At 37.0% G+C, this 18240-nt stretch overlaps 1 protein-coding gene across 2 annotated transcripts; it reads right to left on the bottom strand.

Annotated features, from left to right (window-relative positions):
• Window positions 1-5968: 5968 nt before the first annotated feature.
• Window positions 5969-17977, bottom strand: pitx2 (paired-like homeodomain 2). Of its 2 annotated transcripts, XM_058397768.1 has the most exons (4): window positions 17623-17977; window positions 15597-15663; window positions 9394-9593; window positions 5969-7246 (listed from the first exon to the last, which is right to left on the bottom strand). In XM_058397768.1, the coding sequence occupies exons 2-4, from the start codon at window positions 15640-15642 to the stop codon at window positions 6665-6667; spliced, it is 828 nt and encodes a 275-aa protein (XP_058253751.1). In that variant the 5' UTR covers window positions 15643-15663; window positions 17623-17977; the 3' UTR covers window positions 5969-6664. The 2 variants fall into 2 exon arrangements, with proteins under 2 accessions (XP_058253751.1, XP_058253750.1); XM_058397767.1 differs by lacking the exons at window positions 15597-15663; window positions 17623-17977 and adding an exon at window positions 10813-11412.
• Window positions 17978-18240: the final 263 nt, after the last annotated feature.

Raw genomic sequence — 18240 nt, 5'->3', positions numbered from 1 at the left:
TATTTAGGCTACAGTATTTAGACTGCAGTATTTAGGCTGCAGTATTTAGACTGCAGTGTTTAGGCTACAGTATTTAGACTGCAGTATTTAGGCTACAGTATTTAGGCTGCAGTGTTTAGGCTGCAGTATTTAGGCTGTGGTATTTAGACTGCAGTATTTGGGTTGCAGTATTTAGGTTGCAGTATTTAGGCTACAGTATTTAGGTTGCAGTATTTAGGTTGCAGTATTTAGGCTACAGTATTTAGGTTGCAGTATTTAGGTTGCAGTATTTAGGTTGCAGTATTTAGTTTGCAGTATTTAGGCTACAGTATTTAGACTGCAGTGTTTAGGCTACAGTGTTTAGGTTGCAGTGTTTAGGTTGCAGTATTTAGACTGCAGTGTTTAGGCTACAGTGTTTAGGTTGCAGTGTTTAGGTTGCAGTGTTTAGGTTGCAGTATTTAGGTTGCAGTATTTAGTTTGCAGTATTTAGGCTTCAGTATTTAGACTGCAGTGTTTAGGCTATAGTATTTAGGTTGCAGTATTTAGTTTGCAGTATTTAGTTTGCGGTATTTAGGCTACAGTATTTGGTTTGCAGTATTTAGGCTACAGTATTTAGACTGCAGTGTTTAGGCTACAGTGTTTAGGTTGCAGTGTTTAGGTTGCAGTATTTAGACTGCAGTGTTTAGGCTACAGTGTTTGGGTTGCAGTGTTTAGGTTGCAGTGTTTAGGTTGCAGTATTTAGTTTGCAGTATTTGGGCTTCAGTATTTAGACTGCAGTGTTTAGGCTATAGTATTTAGGTTGCAGTATTTAGTTTGCAGTATTTAGTTTGCAGTATTTAGGCTACAGTATTTAGTTTGCAGTATTTAGGCTACAGTGTTTAGGCTACAGTATTTAGTTTGCAGTGTTTAGTTTGCAGTGTTTAGGCTGCGGTATTTAGGCCACCGTGTTTAGGCTGCAGTATTTAGGCTGTGGTATTTAGGCTGCAGTGTTTAGGCTGCAGTATTTAGGCTGCAGTATTTAGTTTGCGATATTTAGGCTACAGTATTTAGTTTGCAGTATTTAGGCTACAGTATTTAGTTTGCGATATTTAGGCTACAGTATTTAGTTTGCAGTATTTAGGCTACAGTGTTTAGGCTGTGGTATTTGGGCTGCAGTATTGCTCTGCAGTAGGAAGCATGAGGTATTTCCAGCTATACATGCAAACGCTTATTCAAAATAAAACACAGCTCCAGCTGTGTGTGATAACATGTAAAGTGTGACCTCAAACCTCCAGCAGAACATCAGTGCAGACAAGAGCTTCATTTATTTCCTGGGTCCAGTTGGGACGTGAGGAGAACCCTCAAGCATGCTCCAGTTCCGGAGACTGCAGCTGACTTTAGAGCGAATGAAATATTGTGGAATTGTTATAAACTGAGTCGGGCCTGTGGGAGAACATGCTTGGCTCTGTCAGGTTGCTCTGGACTTAAGGTGCTTATTGATGCTATCTTTGAACCTCCAAAACCTCACACACACACACACACACACACACACACACATGGCTGATAATGCACAGGCTGCGTGGAAACTTCTAATCGATTTTGGAGCGAAAACATCCAAGATGTTTCTTTTTAATATAAGTCGAGACGGCAGGAAGTGTGCGAGTCACGCGAGCTTGACTCCTTCACACACTCTCAGACTTCACACACTATGTCCAGAGCTTCAACATCCACTGACCTCACACTCCGCTCATCAAAGGCAGCTCTCTCTCCCTCTCTCTCTCCCTCTCTCTCTCTCTCTCTCTCACTCTCTCTCCCTCTCCCTCTCTTTCTCTCTCTCTTTCTCTCTCTCTATCTCTCTCAATTTCTCTTCATCTTTGTGTCTCTCACTTTCTTTCACACACACACACACACACACACACCACACACACGCAAATGTACACAACAAGCAAGCTTGTACATGCACCTAGTGTGCGTAGATACACACTCTGACATACAGTAATGACAGGCTTGATAAGGTTAAGGGTTTACAAATACACACTCCATGCTGTGACTTGTGTAATTAAGGGGATATTCAAACACACACACACACACACCAGGCATACGTTATAGACACAGAGGTTCAGCACATACATGTGCTCAGCTACATACACACTCCAGACACACACAAACACAGACATTTCACACGCAGCTTCAGGCAAAAACCAACACCCACTCAATTAATCTGCAAACACACACACACACACACACACACACACTACTAGTTAATTACAGTGCTTTTTAGATCTGTGAGAAATATCTAAAACTGTGTATGATTATTCACGGTACTTCAGTTGCCAAAAAATTCATTAAATATCAAGAAACATTAACATGTATAATTGTTTTTGCTGTGAATTACATTAATGACAAAATTCTGAAAGTAAACAATTTACCTGGATGAAAGATCTCAATAGATAATATCAGGTTAATGAATTACACAAAAATTGTGATATTAACGTTAAATATCAGAATCAATGCCTTCATTCTTTTATAAACATTTCGATGTTGCATTGTAACTCCTGTGTGTATTGAGTTAATACTGTATTAAAGTAAATAAAAATAGCTAATAAAGTAAATTACAAATGGTGTTATTACTATATTACGATTATCTAAAGGTGTAGCTAGAATTTCTAAGACATGCCTCATTCTCAGGAAATGATATAGCACTATAATTAATCACAGTATGGATCTGATCATCTATATCTGTATAATCCAGCACTGATTAGAATCATTTCTGTAACGCACGTCCTGACCTGCTAGCATAAATACACACACATAAATCCTGTAGTGTTAACATACACGCGTACGTACACATTGGCGTGTTAATAGCTTTCTATTCTATGCGAGTGTTTGGACAGAGGGAGAAGCTTTCAGGTCAGGTGATGAGTCTAACCCCGAGAATGCAGGAGGTCACGTCACCCCTTGATCCTCCACGCTAAACTGCAGTGCTAGTGAAAAGGCCAGCGCTGCCAACATGTGAACCTCCTAAACACAGAGAAACACCAAGCCAGCGGTTGAACACGTCATAACATAAAATTCATCAGATCTTTTTCATTCTCCATTTATTTACTTCAACAGGAACAGAAACACCGGGCTTTAAATAAAAGTTCCTTATGAATTATATCACGTTTCATGATGATGCATGTTTAGCATAACGGCCGGCTCTTTGCCTCTTTATTTAAGCAGCGGCTCATTGCTAAAGTTCACACAATGTCTATTTTTATAGTATTGTTGATCCTGGCTTTATTAAACTGTATATAAATATCCTTCAGGCTTCCAAACACTAACATGGCCGCCGTTAAGAGCCGGAGCCGGCGTTACGTAACCTTCATACGTTTGATCCGTTTATAGAGAAATGTTTCTGAGAAAAAAAAGTCATTTGTTTTTAGTAATAGTCAATTCCTAAAGCTCATTTTGCGAATAAATCTGTACAGAAATCATTTAGGAGAATTTAGGTGTATTTTTTGAGCTTTTTCTCCTCTCCTGTCTCATGTTAGGACATTAAATCAAGAAGGCCAAGAAATCTTCTCCAGTATTTATCTCACAATATCATTTAGTCATGATTGAGAAGATTATTGAGAAGATACTATCTGAGAAACATCTGGGGAAAGGTTCTGCTTTATGATGGATTTGTCTAAAATAAGAAAATATTAGAACTTCATAAAGAGTGTAAAAGCAACATGGCGTCTATGGATGAAAATCTTCCTGAGTAGTGGTGCGTTTTATTCACGAGCATGAAAAGTCCAGTAACTGAACATCCTGGTGATGAGTACGTGATTAAACACCCTGATCTCTTCAAACAATAAATATCGCTTTGGTTTTTTTTTTATTATTTCATTTCTCAGCAGTCAGATACGTAGGCCTACAGATCAATCCAGCGTGGAATCATCACAAAATACCAGATTTATCTCAAACGATCTCTATATTTCTGTTCACCGGATGATAGAATGAATATTGTGAAAAAGTTGTGTGGAAATGTTAGACAGTTTTCTGAACATGAACCTGATTTTATCCTTTGATGTGTTTCTGAGAAAACCTGATGCGCAAAATTACTCCAAACATCTAACTGTGTAAGATCAGAATATATTTAATGTCCTTACCTTCCTGCAGTGTTGGAGCTCTCTCTCTCTCTCTCTCTCTCTGTTCTTGTTGTTCAGTGCTGGGTGATGTCTCGGTGTTTATGGAGACGTGTATTGGTCTCCAGACGGCAGGCTGGATGCTTCAGTATGGGTTAGATCTCTTCACTGAGCACATTAGCAAGGAAACACATTTCACACTGATGAATTGGCTATTACACGTGATTTATAGCGAGTCCCCTGGCACTGTGAGGACTCTCCTCTGTAGGACTTCTCTTCCTCTGTTGGAGCACAAATGTCTTGTGTTGACGTTAGAAATGTTAAAATCAGATGCGTATTTCATCATTGTGCTTGTTTTTGTGCTCCTGTTATTTCCCAGGAAAGTTTTATCAGTTTTATCTGCTTTTGTCTTCTTGCTGTGATTTCTAAAACACACACACACACGCACACACACACACATGCACATACACAGTCTCATTGCCCTGGGAGATGTGTGTCTGTGTGTGTTTTGTGTTTGCCCAGTCTTGGGATAATTATATTTTCAAGAGGTATGAAGGTGCATTCATCACTGTGAGGCTAATGATGGGTTTGTCAACTTCACAAACACAAACACACACTGTCTAGACTAAAGCAACAATAGAGAAAATGACTCAGGGGTTAAAATGGGGCTGAAACAAACAAACAAGAAAAACTAGGCTACAATTAATAATAATAATAATAATAATAATAATAATAAGGCATGATATTCACATAATATAATACCAAAAACTGGATTAAGAGATGACAGAACTATGATATGATATATATGACACAATTGTGATATAAATCTTTAATATCGCGGTTTTATTGTTAATTAGAATAAAAGTGTAGTTGTGAAACAGTTTGTAGCGTTTATTAAAAATATTTTTATGACTGTATTGAGCATCAGCGTATCACGTCTTCATTTCCGCTCTTATTTATTTATTTATTATTTTATTTCGATGTAATGCTCAGTTTCTCTCCAGCTGTGTCCGAACCCGTGACTGGTTAAGGGTTAAAGGTGTCGCGTCACTCGCAGCTCTTTCTTACGACTTCATCTTACGAAATTTCGTAAATTCGTGCAACAAACTCGTTACTTACGAAAAGCTGAAGACTTTAATCTCCTTATTTTACTAACGTTAGCCTGCTAATCTCCTTACTTTATGCGCGCGCACACGCCGGGGCTCGTTTGCACAGCGTTTAGGAGACACTATGTGTTTGTGCATTTCCTTTATATTGATTCATTTTTTTAAACACACACAAATATATATCTATGTATATTATATATATTTGTTTGAGAGGGTTTAGATTGTAAATCTTCCTTGTTTTTGCGATATTATCACGATAATAAAATAAACAGTATTGCCAACTGACAAATCAATAAAAGCAATGTTTCTGATGAACGTGTTTCAATAATAATAATAATAATAATAATAATAATAATAATAATAATAATAAAGAATCACTGAAGATTTAACGCTGCGAAGTTACTTTAGGCCATGTCAGGATAAAGAAAAAACATTTCTAGTTAGACTTAGTTTTCTTGTTATTTCTCGACCGATCACTCCTGCTTTAACATGTATATTGAACCGGGACACTAATCAGGTCTAATCTGGTCTGGACGTCTGACACGCTTCATGTTGTGTATTTGATAATAAGGTGTGTATTCTCTCTCTCTCTCTCTCTCTCACACACACACACACACACAAGAGCTGGAATTCTGACAAATCGTCCTGCACACAAACTCCCGACCAAACAGCGTGTTTACTTCCATTAAATAAAACACAATAGTTTATTATTTTTGGGTTGTTGCAAAAAGAAAAAGAAAAAAAAAATCCGTACCAAATAGTAGTACTATACACAGAGCAAAATTTCATTCATTTTTATCCCCGCAGAAACATTTTTTGGGTTTTTGTTTTCTATTCTAAATCTATATTCACAACAGACATTTAATAATAAATTTATATGGCAGGTACGACTGGAGCCGGTCAGTATGTACATTCCCCTTAAACTGCAAGCAAGACATATTCATCACATGCGGTGTTAAAGTGATTTTTTTCTTTTTGTTTGTTTTTAAACCAAAGGCCCTGAAGCCTCTACAAACCTGGAGGTGATATTCAGACACATATTTACACATTAAGTCCAGTCACTTTAAAGTCCAGAAGGCGAATGAGAAATCAAATCGAGCTTATGAGGGTTTGTTTCTTTTTCTTTTTTTTCTTGTCTAAATGCTACACACCCGTCGCTGAAACATCTGAAAGGTCCATCTTTTTGTTGTTGTTATTGAAAACAAACTCCATCTGGACAGTGAGCAGGAGGACGATGGTGGCCTTGGTGTATTGTTTCGTTCTTCTGTATAGTGCCAGGTTTCATTTCGGAAGAAATTAAAATGAAAAATAAAGGATGAAGTCCAGGGATTCCCGAGATGTTCAGTCCTTAATTCTCCGTGCGCTTTTATTTATTTTAATATTTATTTATTTGTGACGGGAAAATAAAACGAAAACATGTCCTGTGTTGTTTTTTTTCCTGGGATTTGTTCTTAGTTCTTAACTTTTTTTGCGCTATTTTTTGTGCGTCTACACGGGTCTGTCCACGGCGTACTGACACGCGCTGAGGTTCGTGGCGGCGTTCTGGACTCCCGCGTAGCCGAAGCTCGAGTGCTGCTTGGCTTTGAGTCTAAGACTCGCCAGGCTGGAATTACACGTGTCCCGGTAGACGTAGGGCGGAGTCGGTGGGGCGTACGGACACGCGGCGGCGGGCGAGTTGAGTGACGCGTTGCCGAGGTTGTTCAGGTTGTTGAGGCCATTGAGACCGGACGTAGCCATCCCGGAGCTCATGCTCATGCTCATGGAGGAGATGGAGCTCGGCGCGGGCGGAGGCGGAGGAGGCGGCGGCGGCGCCGCGGAGAACATCGCCTGGGACGACAGCGGGCTGATGGAGTTCATCGAGTTGAAAAACGGGAAGCTTTTGGCCGAGAGCGAAGCCGGAGCGAGCCCTTTAGCCGCCGCCGCCCAGTTGTTGTACGTGTAGCTCGGGTACACGTCGTCGTACGGCTGCACCAAGCCGTTAAACTGCGCGCCGAAGCCGTTCTTGCAGAGCTCGGCCTGCTGGTTGCGTTCGCGCTTCCGCCATTTGGCGCGACGGTTCTTAAACCAAACCTGAAACAAAACAAACAATAACAGATTAATAATAATAATAATAATAATAATAATAATAATAATAATAATAATAATAATTATTATTATTATTATTATTATTATTATTATTATAGATATAAATTAACTTAATGATCATGATTATGTATTTATTCACCACAACGAAAGATAACACTGTGCATCTTCAACAACAACAAGAGGATATTATAGTTCTTATAAATAAAGGCACTTAATTATACTTTTGTGAAACCATCAAGACCAGATGTTCTATACCTTTACTATGTGCATACAGTGTATAACTTTAATTAGCTTTTAGAGCCTGAAGGTCAGTTATGTTCATTAAATTATTTTATAAAGATAATTATACTTAATAAAAATGGCAGCGGCAAGGAAGAGTTCAGTTCGGGGCTTTATTGCTGAATGTGTGTTTATTACTTTATTTATTTACTTTAACACTTTTAATGACCAGGTAATGCATAAACATTTTTGCCTACATGATAGTGTTTATTAGTAGTGTCAGATTTTTTTTTTCTTTGGGGTAAATAAGGGGTTTATTTATTTATGTGTTGATCACATGCGCGTGTGGAAACGCGGCCGTATGCAGGAGGGCTGATTAAATGATTTTGGCAGTAATTATAATCTGCAACTATAATAATTTTAAAAAAGTAAAATAAAATTGTTATTAGAAGCCTTGGTGTGAATTTAGACTGATCTTCAGATCTTCACATGATGGTCTGTCTCCTCGCGTTCACTTAAGAACTTATGAAAATGTTAAAGTCGGCCCGATTACTTGAGCTAGATTATTTTTGAAGTTAAAATATCAAATGGTTTAATTGTTGGTGTCAGATTTATAGTCTCACTCATCTCTATGTCTGCTCTTTAACCGAGCTGCTCTTTATCAGTGTCTCATTTCACCCAAATCCCAATACACGTCCAGCTTTAGCTGTCAGTGTGTATTCCTCCTCCTCCCTAAAGCTCGATGTGTATTCCACCTCCAAAACTCAGCGTGTGTGTATTCCCACTCTAAACCAGTGTGTGTATGTGTTGTCTCCACACACACTCTGACCTTAAGCACACAACATGGGAATGGCAATCACAAAAAAAACACAAAGCTTTACACCTCTTTCACACTGGGTGTATGTTACTTCATTAGGGTCTCTTATGGTGTGTGTGTGTGTGTGTGTTGACTGTAAAGCTTTTCCCGCCCTTAATTAGCTCAACACCAAACAAATTTAGACTTATTGACCTTAATTCAGTTCAAACAGATCACATTTGACCTTTCATTTTAAGTAGGCCGAAAAATCCGACTTTATGTCAGATCTAACTGTTTAAGATTATTTTAATTGTGATTAAATGAAAATAAAAATAACTGACCAGATAAGAATAATAACCATTTCGTGATTCATCATATTGCAGGATATCTGTTTGTAGCTATTTATTAAATAACTTTAAATAAATAAGTGACAAATCAGGCTTTAATATATAATCTCGCGCCTCGCTAATTTGCATGTGCACACAATTATGATGATGATTCTAACTTTATTTTTTATTCATAGCAAATCAATTAGCTTGTCTTCTTCTTCTTCTTCTTCTTCTTCTTCTTCTTCTTCTTATTATTATTATTATTATTATTATTATTTCAAACCTGTTAATGGTCATGCAACTTATTTCTAAAATGAAAAGTTTCTGAATTTGCGTCGTCCCTCAGAGATTCAGTCTGGGGCCGTTCAGTTTCACAAATTAGCTAAAGTCTGGTCTGAGAAAATCATTTAGCTGATCTCTCTCTCTCTCTCTCTCTCTCTCTCTCACTCTCTCTCTCACTCTCTCTCTCTCTTTGGATAAAAAACGGAAATAAAATCAGCTCAATACAAAACAAAAGTGAAAACATGTAGCTCTGAGACGAAGGCGGACTCTGGCTAAAAGAGATTTAGTAGCGACATGCTTTATGTAATAAAATAAAGGTTTATCCAGTTTGTTTATTAAACAAATAAATTTATGTTTTGTGTAATATGAGAAATTAAATATTTTATAATATTTTTCTGAGGTCAATAAACTCAAGAGAATTGAAGTAGCGAGTGCTGATATGTTTATAATGGGCTTATATTTGCGTTTTAATTTCATTAATTGTTTAAAATAAATTATCATCGTACCCGGACTCGCGCCTCCGTGAGATTGGTCCAGACGGCGATCTCCTCGCGCGTGCTCATGTCTGGGTAACGGTTCCGCTGGAATGTGGCCTCGAGCTCCTGCAGCTGCTGGCTCGTGAAGTGCGTCCTCTGCCGCCGCTGCCGCTTTTTCTTCGACGGATCATCGGAAGAATCTTCGTTTTTACTCTGGACCTTCTCTTTTTCTACAAAACAAGAAACAAAACATAAAAAAAGAATTAAAAACTCTTATTATTCTTTTTTTTAATGTGATTATTAGGCTGTGGGCTCTGCTGTGAAGGCAAACATTCACGCTCAGTTGCGCGTCTAATCAAGCGTGTAAAAGGTTTGGTTTAGAAATAAATAAATAAATTGCTTTCCAATTCACACTGCGCTTTATTTACACACACACACACACACACACACACACACGGTGAAATCCAATTTTCACCAAAAATGACACACATCACTGCAGCTCCACAAACCAAAGAGAAGAGCTTTTATTTTCCGACTGTCTCTGGAGAGAAGATTCATTCAAAGAGCCTCCAGAGACCATACTGCAAAAATCATTCCCAAAAGAACCAAGTACCCCAAAGGTTCCTGAGTCGGACTATTAGTTGAGATCAACTTAAAAAACTAATTATTAATAATAATTGATTAATAATAATCGAACCGATTTACAATCGCAAGTGAAGCTTTACCACGACTTATATATACACGAAGCTTTACACGAATATATATCCAAAGATCTAATTTCACCAAATCTCTCTCTCTCTCTCTCTCTCTCTCTCACACACACACACACACACACACACACATACACACAGACACACACAACACACATTTTTTGCAGCACAGACACTAAACACGGATACTAACTTTTGCGCGCATTTGAACCTTAATAACCACAAACAATCTGAACATAAGGTGGTTTACGTTTTTATATCGATCTGCACCTACACTTTATTTACATCATTTATTAAGTTTAAAAAAACTAATTTACCTTTTGGAAATAATAATAATAAATAATAATGTCTAGGAATGAAAGGTCACGCGCAGGCTTCATCGTTACAGAGGCTTTTGAAAGCGATTTAAGGATCATTTTTTCCCCGAATACACGGAAGCAGCGTAGAGTTCAGACAGAACTTCACCTCGAGTTCTACTCTGTCCTGGCTAATTATTATTATTAGTGTTCTAATTATTCTAATTATTATTTACACGGTGAAATGAGCACCTGTGGTGTTAGCGCACCACCGACAATTTAAGAAAACGTAAAATATACAGAGTCCAAAGTGTTCCGTCAACATTTTAAGAGCTAATTCAACACAGTAGGTGTTAATTCCTTAATGTAGGTGTTGAGATGGAAATGAGGATCTCTCTCTCTCTCTCTCTCTCTCTCTCTCTCCTCGTTCCTGGTCGTCGTACCTGCAGCCTCAGGACTGTGTGTGTCTGTGTTTCCTTCCACTCCGTGTTTGGAGGCCATGTGGAGAGCTGAGATCAGTTTGGAACCTCCTGAGATGTGATGGTGGTGGTGATGGTGATGGTGATGATGATCTAAACTCAGCGGATCCTTCATCGAGTTCATCGAGCGTTAAAAAAAATAGAAGTCGCGTTTTCGGTTTTAAAGGATTGAAGAGAAAAACTCCGAAACTGGAAAAAGAGGAAAAAGAGACACACTGCGACGTTTTGTGTGTGTGTGTGTGTGTGTGTGTGTGTGTGTGTGTGTGTGTCCGCTTAGCAGATCCTCACTCAGATCAGACCATCTTCTTCTTCACAAAAAATCTTTTCCAGCTCAGCCCGAACATTTACCCTGAGCAGTGTGTGCGCGCGCGCGCGCGTGTGTGTCTTTCGCAGTAAATGAGCGCAGACTGACAGAGACAGGCAGGAGATATTAGATCCACACACACATACTCTCTCTCTCTCTCTCTCTCTCTCTCTCTCTCTCTCTCTCTCACACACACACACATTTCTCAAACTGCCATCTCTCTCTTCTCTCTTTCAGCTGTTCTTCTGCTCTTTTACCAGTCCAAATCTCTCTCTCTCTCTCTCTCTCTCTCTCTCTCTCTCTGACGTCACACAAGCTCCTCCCACCGTTTTTGACAGGTCATCAAAGTCCACATGATATAGCTTCGGCGGCCAATGAGAGGCCTGTGTGTGTGTGTGTGTGTTCACATGAAGATTTTAGAGGCCACACTGATGTTCCCACAAAACACAGGAAGCCACTTTATAGAAAAACCAACCAGCAACCAACTTACAAAAAAGGAAAAGAAGGGAAGAAATGAAGCAGAAAAAATCAGACGATCTTCACGTCAATAATCACATGATCCACACGTGAAATTTACATTTCCGCGCTTTTTAGACACTGTGTTATTTCACATACTTTATAAACGCAATTCATTTGCTGTCCTGCGATTCTCAAAGATGATGAAGAAGAACACGAGGAAGAAGACGAAGATCTCAGAACATGTTAAAAATGGTGTCCTATGTACAGTTCTGAAAAATAAACGAGGTGCATAATGGGTGCATTATTTTCCTGAATGTATAAAAGTGTACATGCGCTATTACTGCGTTATAACCGAACTCTGTAGCTTATAACACACAGGCTTTCACGAACACCTTGTCCTCCAGAGCACACCGCCACAGTCAGACAGGTCGAGGAGACAAAACAACGAGAAACAGTCAATTCATTGCTGTAGGTGTTAATTCTTTGCTTTCAATCTTGAGTTCTGTCTAGAACCTGTGGCCTCGGGGCTGTCTGGGTTTCTGCGCTCCGTCTTTAAAAGCCAAATTCCCAGAATTCCCAGTGTTAAATTTACACATATTCAGGATCCTAAACTTCTGTCTGAAGACCAAACTTTTTTTTCTTTATTATTTCAATTTTTTAATGAAGATTGATCCACCACTCTCTCTCTCTCTCTCTCTCTCTCTCTCTCTCTCTCTCACACACACACACCTTGCGCAGTCATGTTTCCAAGATGTCCAAGAATTATTAGACGATTAGTCACCGAACAAAGCTTCAGTGCTTGACTTAGGAACAGCAGCAGTTCCTAAAACCGAGCTCTTCCAGGAAAGGATCATGATTTGAAATCTGAGACATTTGAACTATATCTGAAATGATAGTTATGATGATGATGATGATGATGATGATATCTGAATTTTTAACCATTTCAATTTATTTTCAGGGCTTCATTATAAACAGAGTCCTGAAGGTCTTGTCCTTGGCTAAAACACTACGAGATAAATATTTCCACAACCTTACTTTAATAATAAATACATTTTAAAGTCATACTTTGTTTTATAAATTCTTAATTTATGTTATTCACTGAGATGTGGCTTGATGGAATCCTTTAAATCAAATGAAATTAGAGTTGTACGCTATTGTGATTAGCAGAGGAATGAAGAAGAAGAAGAAGAAGAAGAAGAAGAAGAAGAAGAAGAAGAAGAAGAAAAAGAAGAAGTACTAAAGAATATCCAGTAACAAAATCAACCCTTTTTATATCTCAATGACATTTAAATCCCTATAATTCCCTTATTCGGTAGGTGTTTTATTGCTTTTTTCCCCTTCACTCAGGACTGAAAGATCTTTCGATTTCTAGAAATGTCTATTACATGCCCTTTATTTGCCCTCCGACAAAACAGTCTGATTTACATTCTGTATTTAACCCGTAAATGCATGAAATGCGCTCTACAAATACAACTGAATTAATTTACAGTTAAATCGATTTCATTTCGATTTTTATAGCAGTCTTGGTGCGGAGTTATTCATACAAAATCAACAGGAAAAGATTCTGAGCAACAATTTCACGGCATTTTATTCACATTTGATAACTGTAAAGTAAACAAATGGACAAGTTTATGCAAATCATTTGTAAAAAAAAAATACAAAAATACATATATATATATATATATATATATACACACCAAGGGCAGACACTAATGCTCTACTACAACAACTACTACTAAATAATAATAATAATAATAATAATAATAATAATAATAATAATAATAATAATAATAATCAAAGCAAGGAGCGCGAGCCTTTCCCGCTCACACTGATGTTTAATTTGTAGTTTTTTTTATTATTATTATTATTATTATTATTATCATTATTGTATTTATTTTTATTTTTTATAATGTCGGGGTTTTTTTCCGGGTTTTTGTCTGCTCGGTGCTGGATTATTTGCTCCATATTCAGGATTTGAGGATGCTGTGGATTTACATACGCGCTAATTACCGATTCAGTCAATATTGAGCGCGAGGACAGAGGCTTTTCCGCAGGATTACCGAGCACAGCACATTCCGCCATTACTCTATTCCCCTTCAGCATGCAGGATTTCAGTACACATTTAGTTTCTCCCCCTGTGGACTGCATATATTAGAGAGAGAGAGAGAGAGAGAGAGAGTAATCAAGTCCTCCATCACTCCCGTGCTTTTTATGCTTTTTTTTATTGCTTTTTAAAGTCTCTTCCCCTTACTGTCTTATTTCTTAGAATATATTTTATTCTTTTAAATTGTATTTATTTACTTTTATTATTTTAAATTGTATTTATTTACCGTCACGTCATTGTTCAATTTCTGTGTATTATTTCAAAGATTGTATTATTTTATATGTCATCAGTAGCGCACACTAGTCTGTAACTTATTAATAAGTTTACACACAAATTCAAAATTATTTTCTTATTATTTTTATTAATTGTTTTTCTTAATTTAATCTCGATGTCCAGTTCTGTAGTCCACTGTTGTCCGTCTCTGCATAGGTTACTGTAATGTAATGCGCTTTAGTTTCCAAATAAACACAATGTTTTGGATCAAATCCACAAATCGCACGGAAAGATGTGAAATAAATCAATACTGATTCATTTTATTTTCAGTGAATTCACTTCCAGCGATTTATATTACAATTCCTTTCCTTTCTGCGCCAGAGCGGAGCAAACACACCGAGGCAGCGGCTTCGGAAATCAACAAATCACCAAACAACAAGTAAACAAAACAACAATTCTAATCACGAATCGTTTTTTAAAAAAATCACACACACACACACACACACACCACACGCGCGCGCACGAGGAGAGCATGTGAAATGTTAAAAACAAGAAAGAAAGAAAGAAAGAAAGAAAGAAAGAAAGAAAGAAAGAAAGAAAGAAAGAAAGAAAGGAAAAAATAACGCGCGTCTCTTTTTTCTTTCTCTTCTGTACTTCCTGCTCTGACCACCAGGGGTCCATCTGACACAATAAACCACCCTACACACACACACACACACACACACACACACACACACACAAAGAAATCAAAAAGTAACAAAGTCGGGAAAAGCAAGACGAGAGAGAGAAAGAGAATAAGTAGAAAAATAAAAATTGTTGCCGCACAGAGAGAGAGAGAGAGAGAGAGAGAGAGAGAGAGAGAGAGAGAGATTAAAGACAGTGCAGAAGATTTTTAAAAAAATACCGATGAGGCGAAACAGTGTATATAATTAAATCTCTGATTCAAGAGTTGAGGAAGAACAAGTGAAGAAAGAAAGTAAGAAACAGAAAGAAAGAAAGAAAGAAAGAAAGAAAGAAAGAAAGAAAGAAAGAAAGAAAGAAAGAAAGAGATCATGTGGAAGTTTCAGGTGTGAGAGCTGACATTTAAAGGGCTAAATAATTACATAGTAAACCATCAACAACAAAATCACCTAGAGATTCACAGAAAACTACTGAAGGCCATGTAAAATACACACACACTACACATCTATTATTCCCCACACACATAGAAGAGTGTATATGAAAATCATCAAATCAAATTTTAAAATCAAATTTAAATGATGCTAAAATGTGAACAAACTAAATTCAATAAGAAATAATAATTTCAAAGGCCGAAATTAAAAGGAGAAAAAAAATAAATTAATAATTTAATTAATAATAAATTAATAAAAAAAGACTACTAAAGAAAGAAAAAAGAAAGAAAGAAAGAAAGAAAGAAAGAAAGAAAGAAAGAAAGAAAGAAAGAAAGAAAGAAAAGAGAAAGAAATTCTTCTCACAGGAAGAGATGATGCGAAAGGCAGTTTCCGTTCAAGAGCTGATTAATTAAATAAAATATTTTTTATTGAATTAAGGAGGAATTTAAGAGATTAGTGAGTATTAAGAAAACCCCAAATGAATGAATGCATGAATGAATGAATGAATAAATGAATGAATGAATGAATGAATGAATGAATAAGCGGCTTTACTCACCCAGTTGCACACACGTTGACACAAGTTTTCTGCAGTGAGAATCCATTTAGTTTATTGTTCTGTAAATCTGTAAATAAATAAAATAATACATATATAAGTTTATTAGGGCGTAGCACGCGCCTCACAACAACAACAACAACAACAACAATAATAATCATAATAATAATAATAATACTAATAATAAAAATCATCATCATCATCATCATCATTATCATTATCACTGAATAGAGTATTTGGCTCTTAAACCGGAAGTGCATCACGTCCCTCTTCATTTGTTTTGAAATCCCTCCGAGACTGCGCTAATTAAGGTGGAGTGTGTGCGCGCGTGTGTTTGTGCACATGTGCATGCATGCATGAATACCTGGGTGTGTGTGTGTGTGTGTCAGGGTGCAGGAAGTCGGTGGAGTGATTGGGCGGTAAAATCAGCGGGATTAGTGTGTGATTGAGATGTCTGTCGGTCGGATATTACTAAATTCATTATGTGTGTGTGTGTGTGTGTGTGTGTGTGTGTGTGGCATAACACACAGATGGCCTTTATTAGTGCGGAGCTGCTCTGTTTGATTATGATAATCGACAGCACGAAATCTGCCCGCTGTTAACACACACACACACACACACACCTCCTTTGTTTATTTGTGCGCGTGTGATCAGATTACTGATCGGATCAATAATCCCAAACATGAGACATTTAATATAATAAGAACATTATTATATTATTATATTATTATTATTATTATTAGTCAATACAATATATGGCTGATGATTGCAGATGATAATTGTTATTTATTAATTATTCTATATAAAATAAAATAAATATTAATATAATTTTTATATATAAATATTCTATATAAAATAAAAATATTCTTTCTTGAATTCAAAATATAAACTGTAATATTTTATACATAATTGTGTTTATTCAGTATGTTAACTAGCTCTTTGTGAGATCTGTATTTATTCCACGTGCCACGTAATATCATTTACATTATATTAAAATTATTACATTACATTACATTATATTACAATATATTAATATCATTTTATTATATTAAAATTAAGAACAAAAAATGTTTAATCCAATTTATTGGATATTAAGAAAGATAACTTAATTAAACAATTTTACCAGTATAGGCTGTAAGTGTGAAATGAGTTCAAATCACGTGACCATTTCCTGAAGCCGGGTTTAGTTTAATATGATTAAATTATCAAGAAATATTTTTTTTGCCGTGCTTTTTATTTATTCTCAAATATTTAACATGGAACTTATCTTTATAACCTGTAATGTGTGAATCTAAACTGATTTATACTTTGTCAGGTTTAATTATTTAATTGTTTATTTTTTCCTCAAAATTATTTTAAATTATAATTATATTTCTTTACACGCTCTCTAAAAGCATTTTTAAAACTTTAATGAAACTGCAGGCGCATTTCTTTTCTACCCAGACGTTTGTGTGCGTGTGTGTGTGTGTGTGTGTGTGTGTGTGTGTGAAAATGTTCATTAATTTTAACATCATTAACATCCGCTTTATCTCTGCACGCGATAGTTATCAAAATTCAATCAATTTAAGTAAGTCATCTTTCCCATCTGTAATGTGTGTTTGTTTAGTCATGTGTGATTTAGAGAATGTATTTAATAAATATAAATTAATAGACATTATAAAGTAACTGTTTATTTTGCTCGTGCCGGGTTTTGATTTGTTGTCCGGTCTGATTTAACGCTCTTTTAAAAAATGCACATTTTGTAGGCCTTTTCTTTGTCTTTTTTTTTTTTACTTTTCTTTTCTTTTCATTTCTAGACTGCACTGCACTTGTGTGTGTATAACTGTTCATATTAGCTACATAACTGCTAACGAATCAAAATATTATCTAATATTATTCAATTAAATTCATTTCATGTGCTCTTGTGTGTTGTAAAAGTTGCACATCCCTTTAAATCCTGAGCAAAACTCCACTTAAAAAAGTGGAACAAAAACTTTAATCATGTCCATGCACGCGCGCCCAAAACCCCATCCCGGAACTTTGCACTTACCCGTACGGAAACTGTCTCTTTCTCTCTCTCGCGCGCGCGTGAATAAGTGTTTATATTCGTGTCGGTTCTTTACTTCAAAGAGAATAATTCCACAATTGCGACATGAACGTTGTCCAGCAGGTCCAGCTCAGCTGCTCTCCTCTCCTCCTGTCCACGGTGCGTGGAAACGCGGTGCTGTGTGCTCTGAGTGCGTGGCGTGTTCGTGTTTTTTTTGTGTGCAGGCGCATGAGTTTCGGTGCGGGATGAAAACACAGCGCAAGACTTCAGCAGGTCTCTCTCTCTCTCTCTCTCTCTCTCTCTCTCTCTCTGGAGTGCATGGGACTGCGGCAGCAACTTTTATTTTCCTACACACACACACACACACACACACACACACAGAGACAGAGAGAGAGAGAGAGAGAGAGAGAGAGAGCACAGAAGAGTGCCGCACGTTCCTCCCTTGCGCGAGCTCTGACTCACAACCAGTGGGCGTGTGCGCTAATGTGTGTGTGTGTGTGTGTGTGTGTAGAGCTCTGCGTCTCCATAATTAGGTTTAATTTAATAGTCTAAACAATAAACAAAGCAAAAAAAAATCACATTTTAAAAGAGAAAATTGAAATAATTTAAAGTTTTCGGATT

This window comes from Hemibagrus wyckioides, linkage group LG08 (genome assembly GCF_019097595.1).
Source record: "Hemibagrus wyckioides isolate EC202008001 linkage group LG08, SWU_Hwy_1.0, whole genome shotgun sequence".
NCBI lineage: Eukaryota > Metazoa > Chordata > Actinopteri > Siluriformes > Bagridae > Hemibagrus > Hemibagrus wyckioides.
The sequence above is the reverse complement of the archived record's forward strand: the minus strand, read 5'-3'. Positions and strand labels throughout refer to the sequence as shown.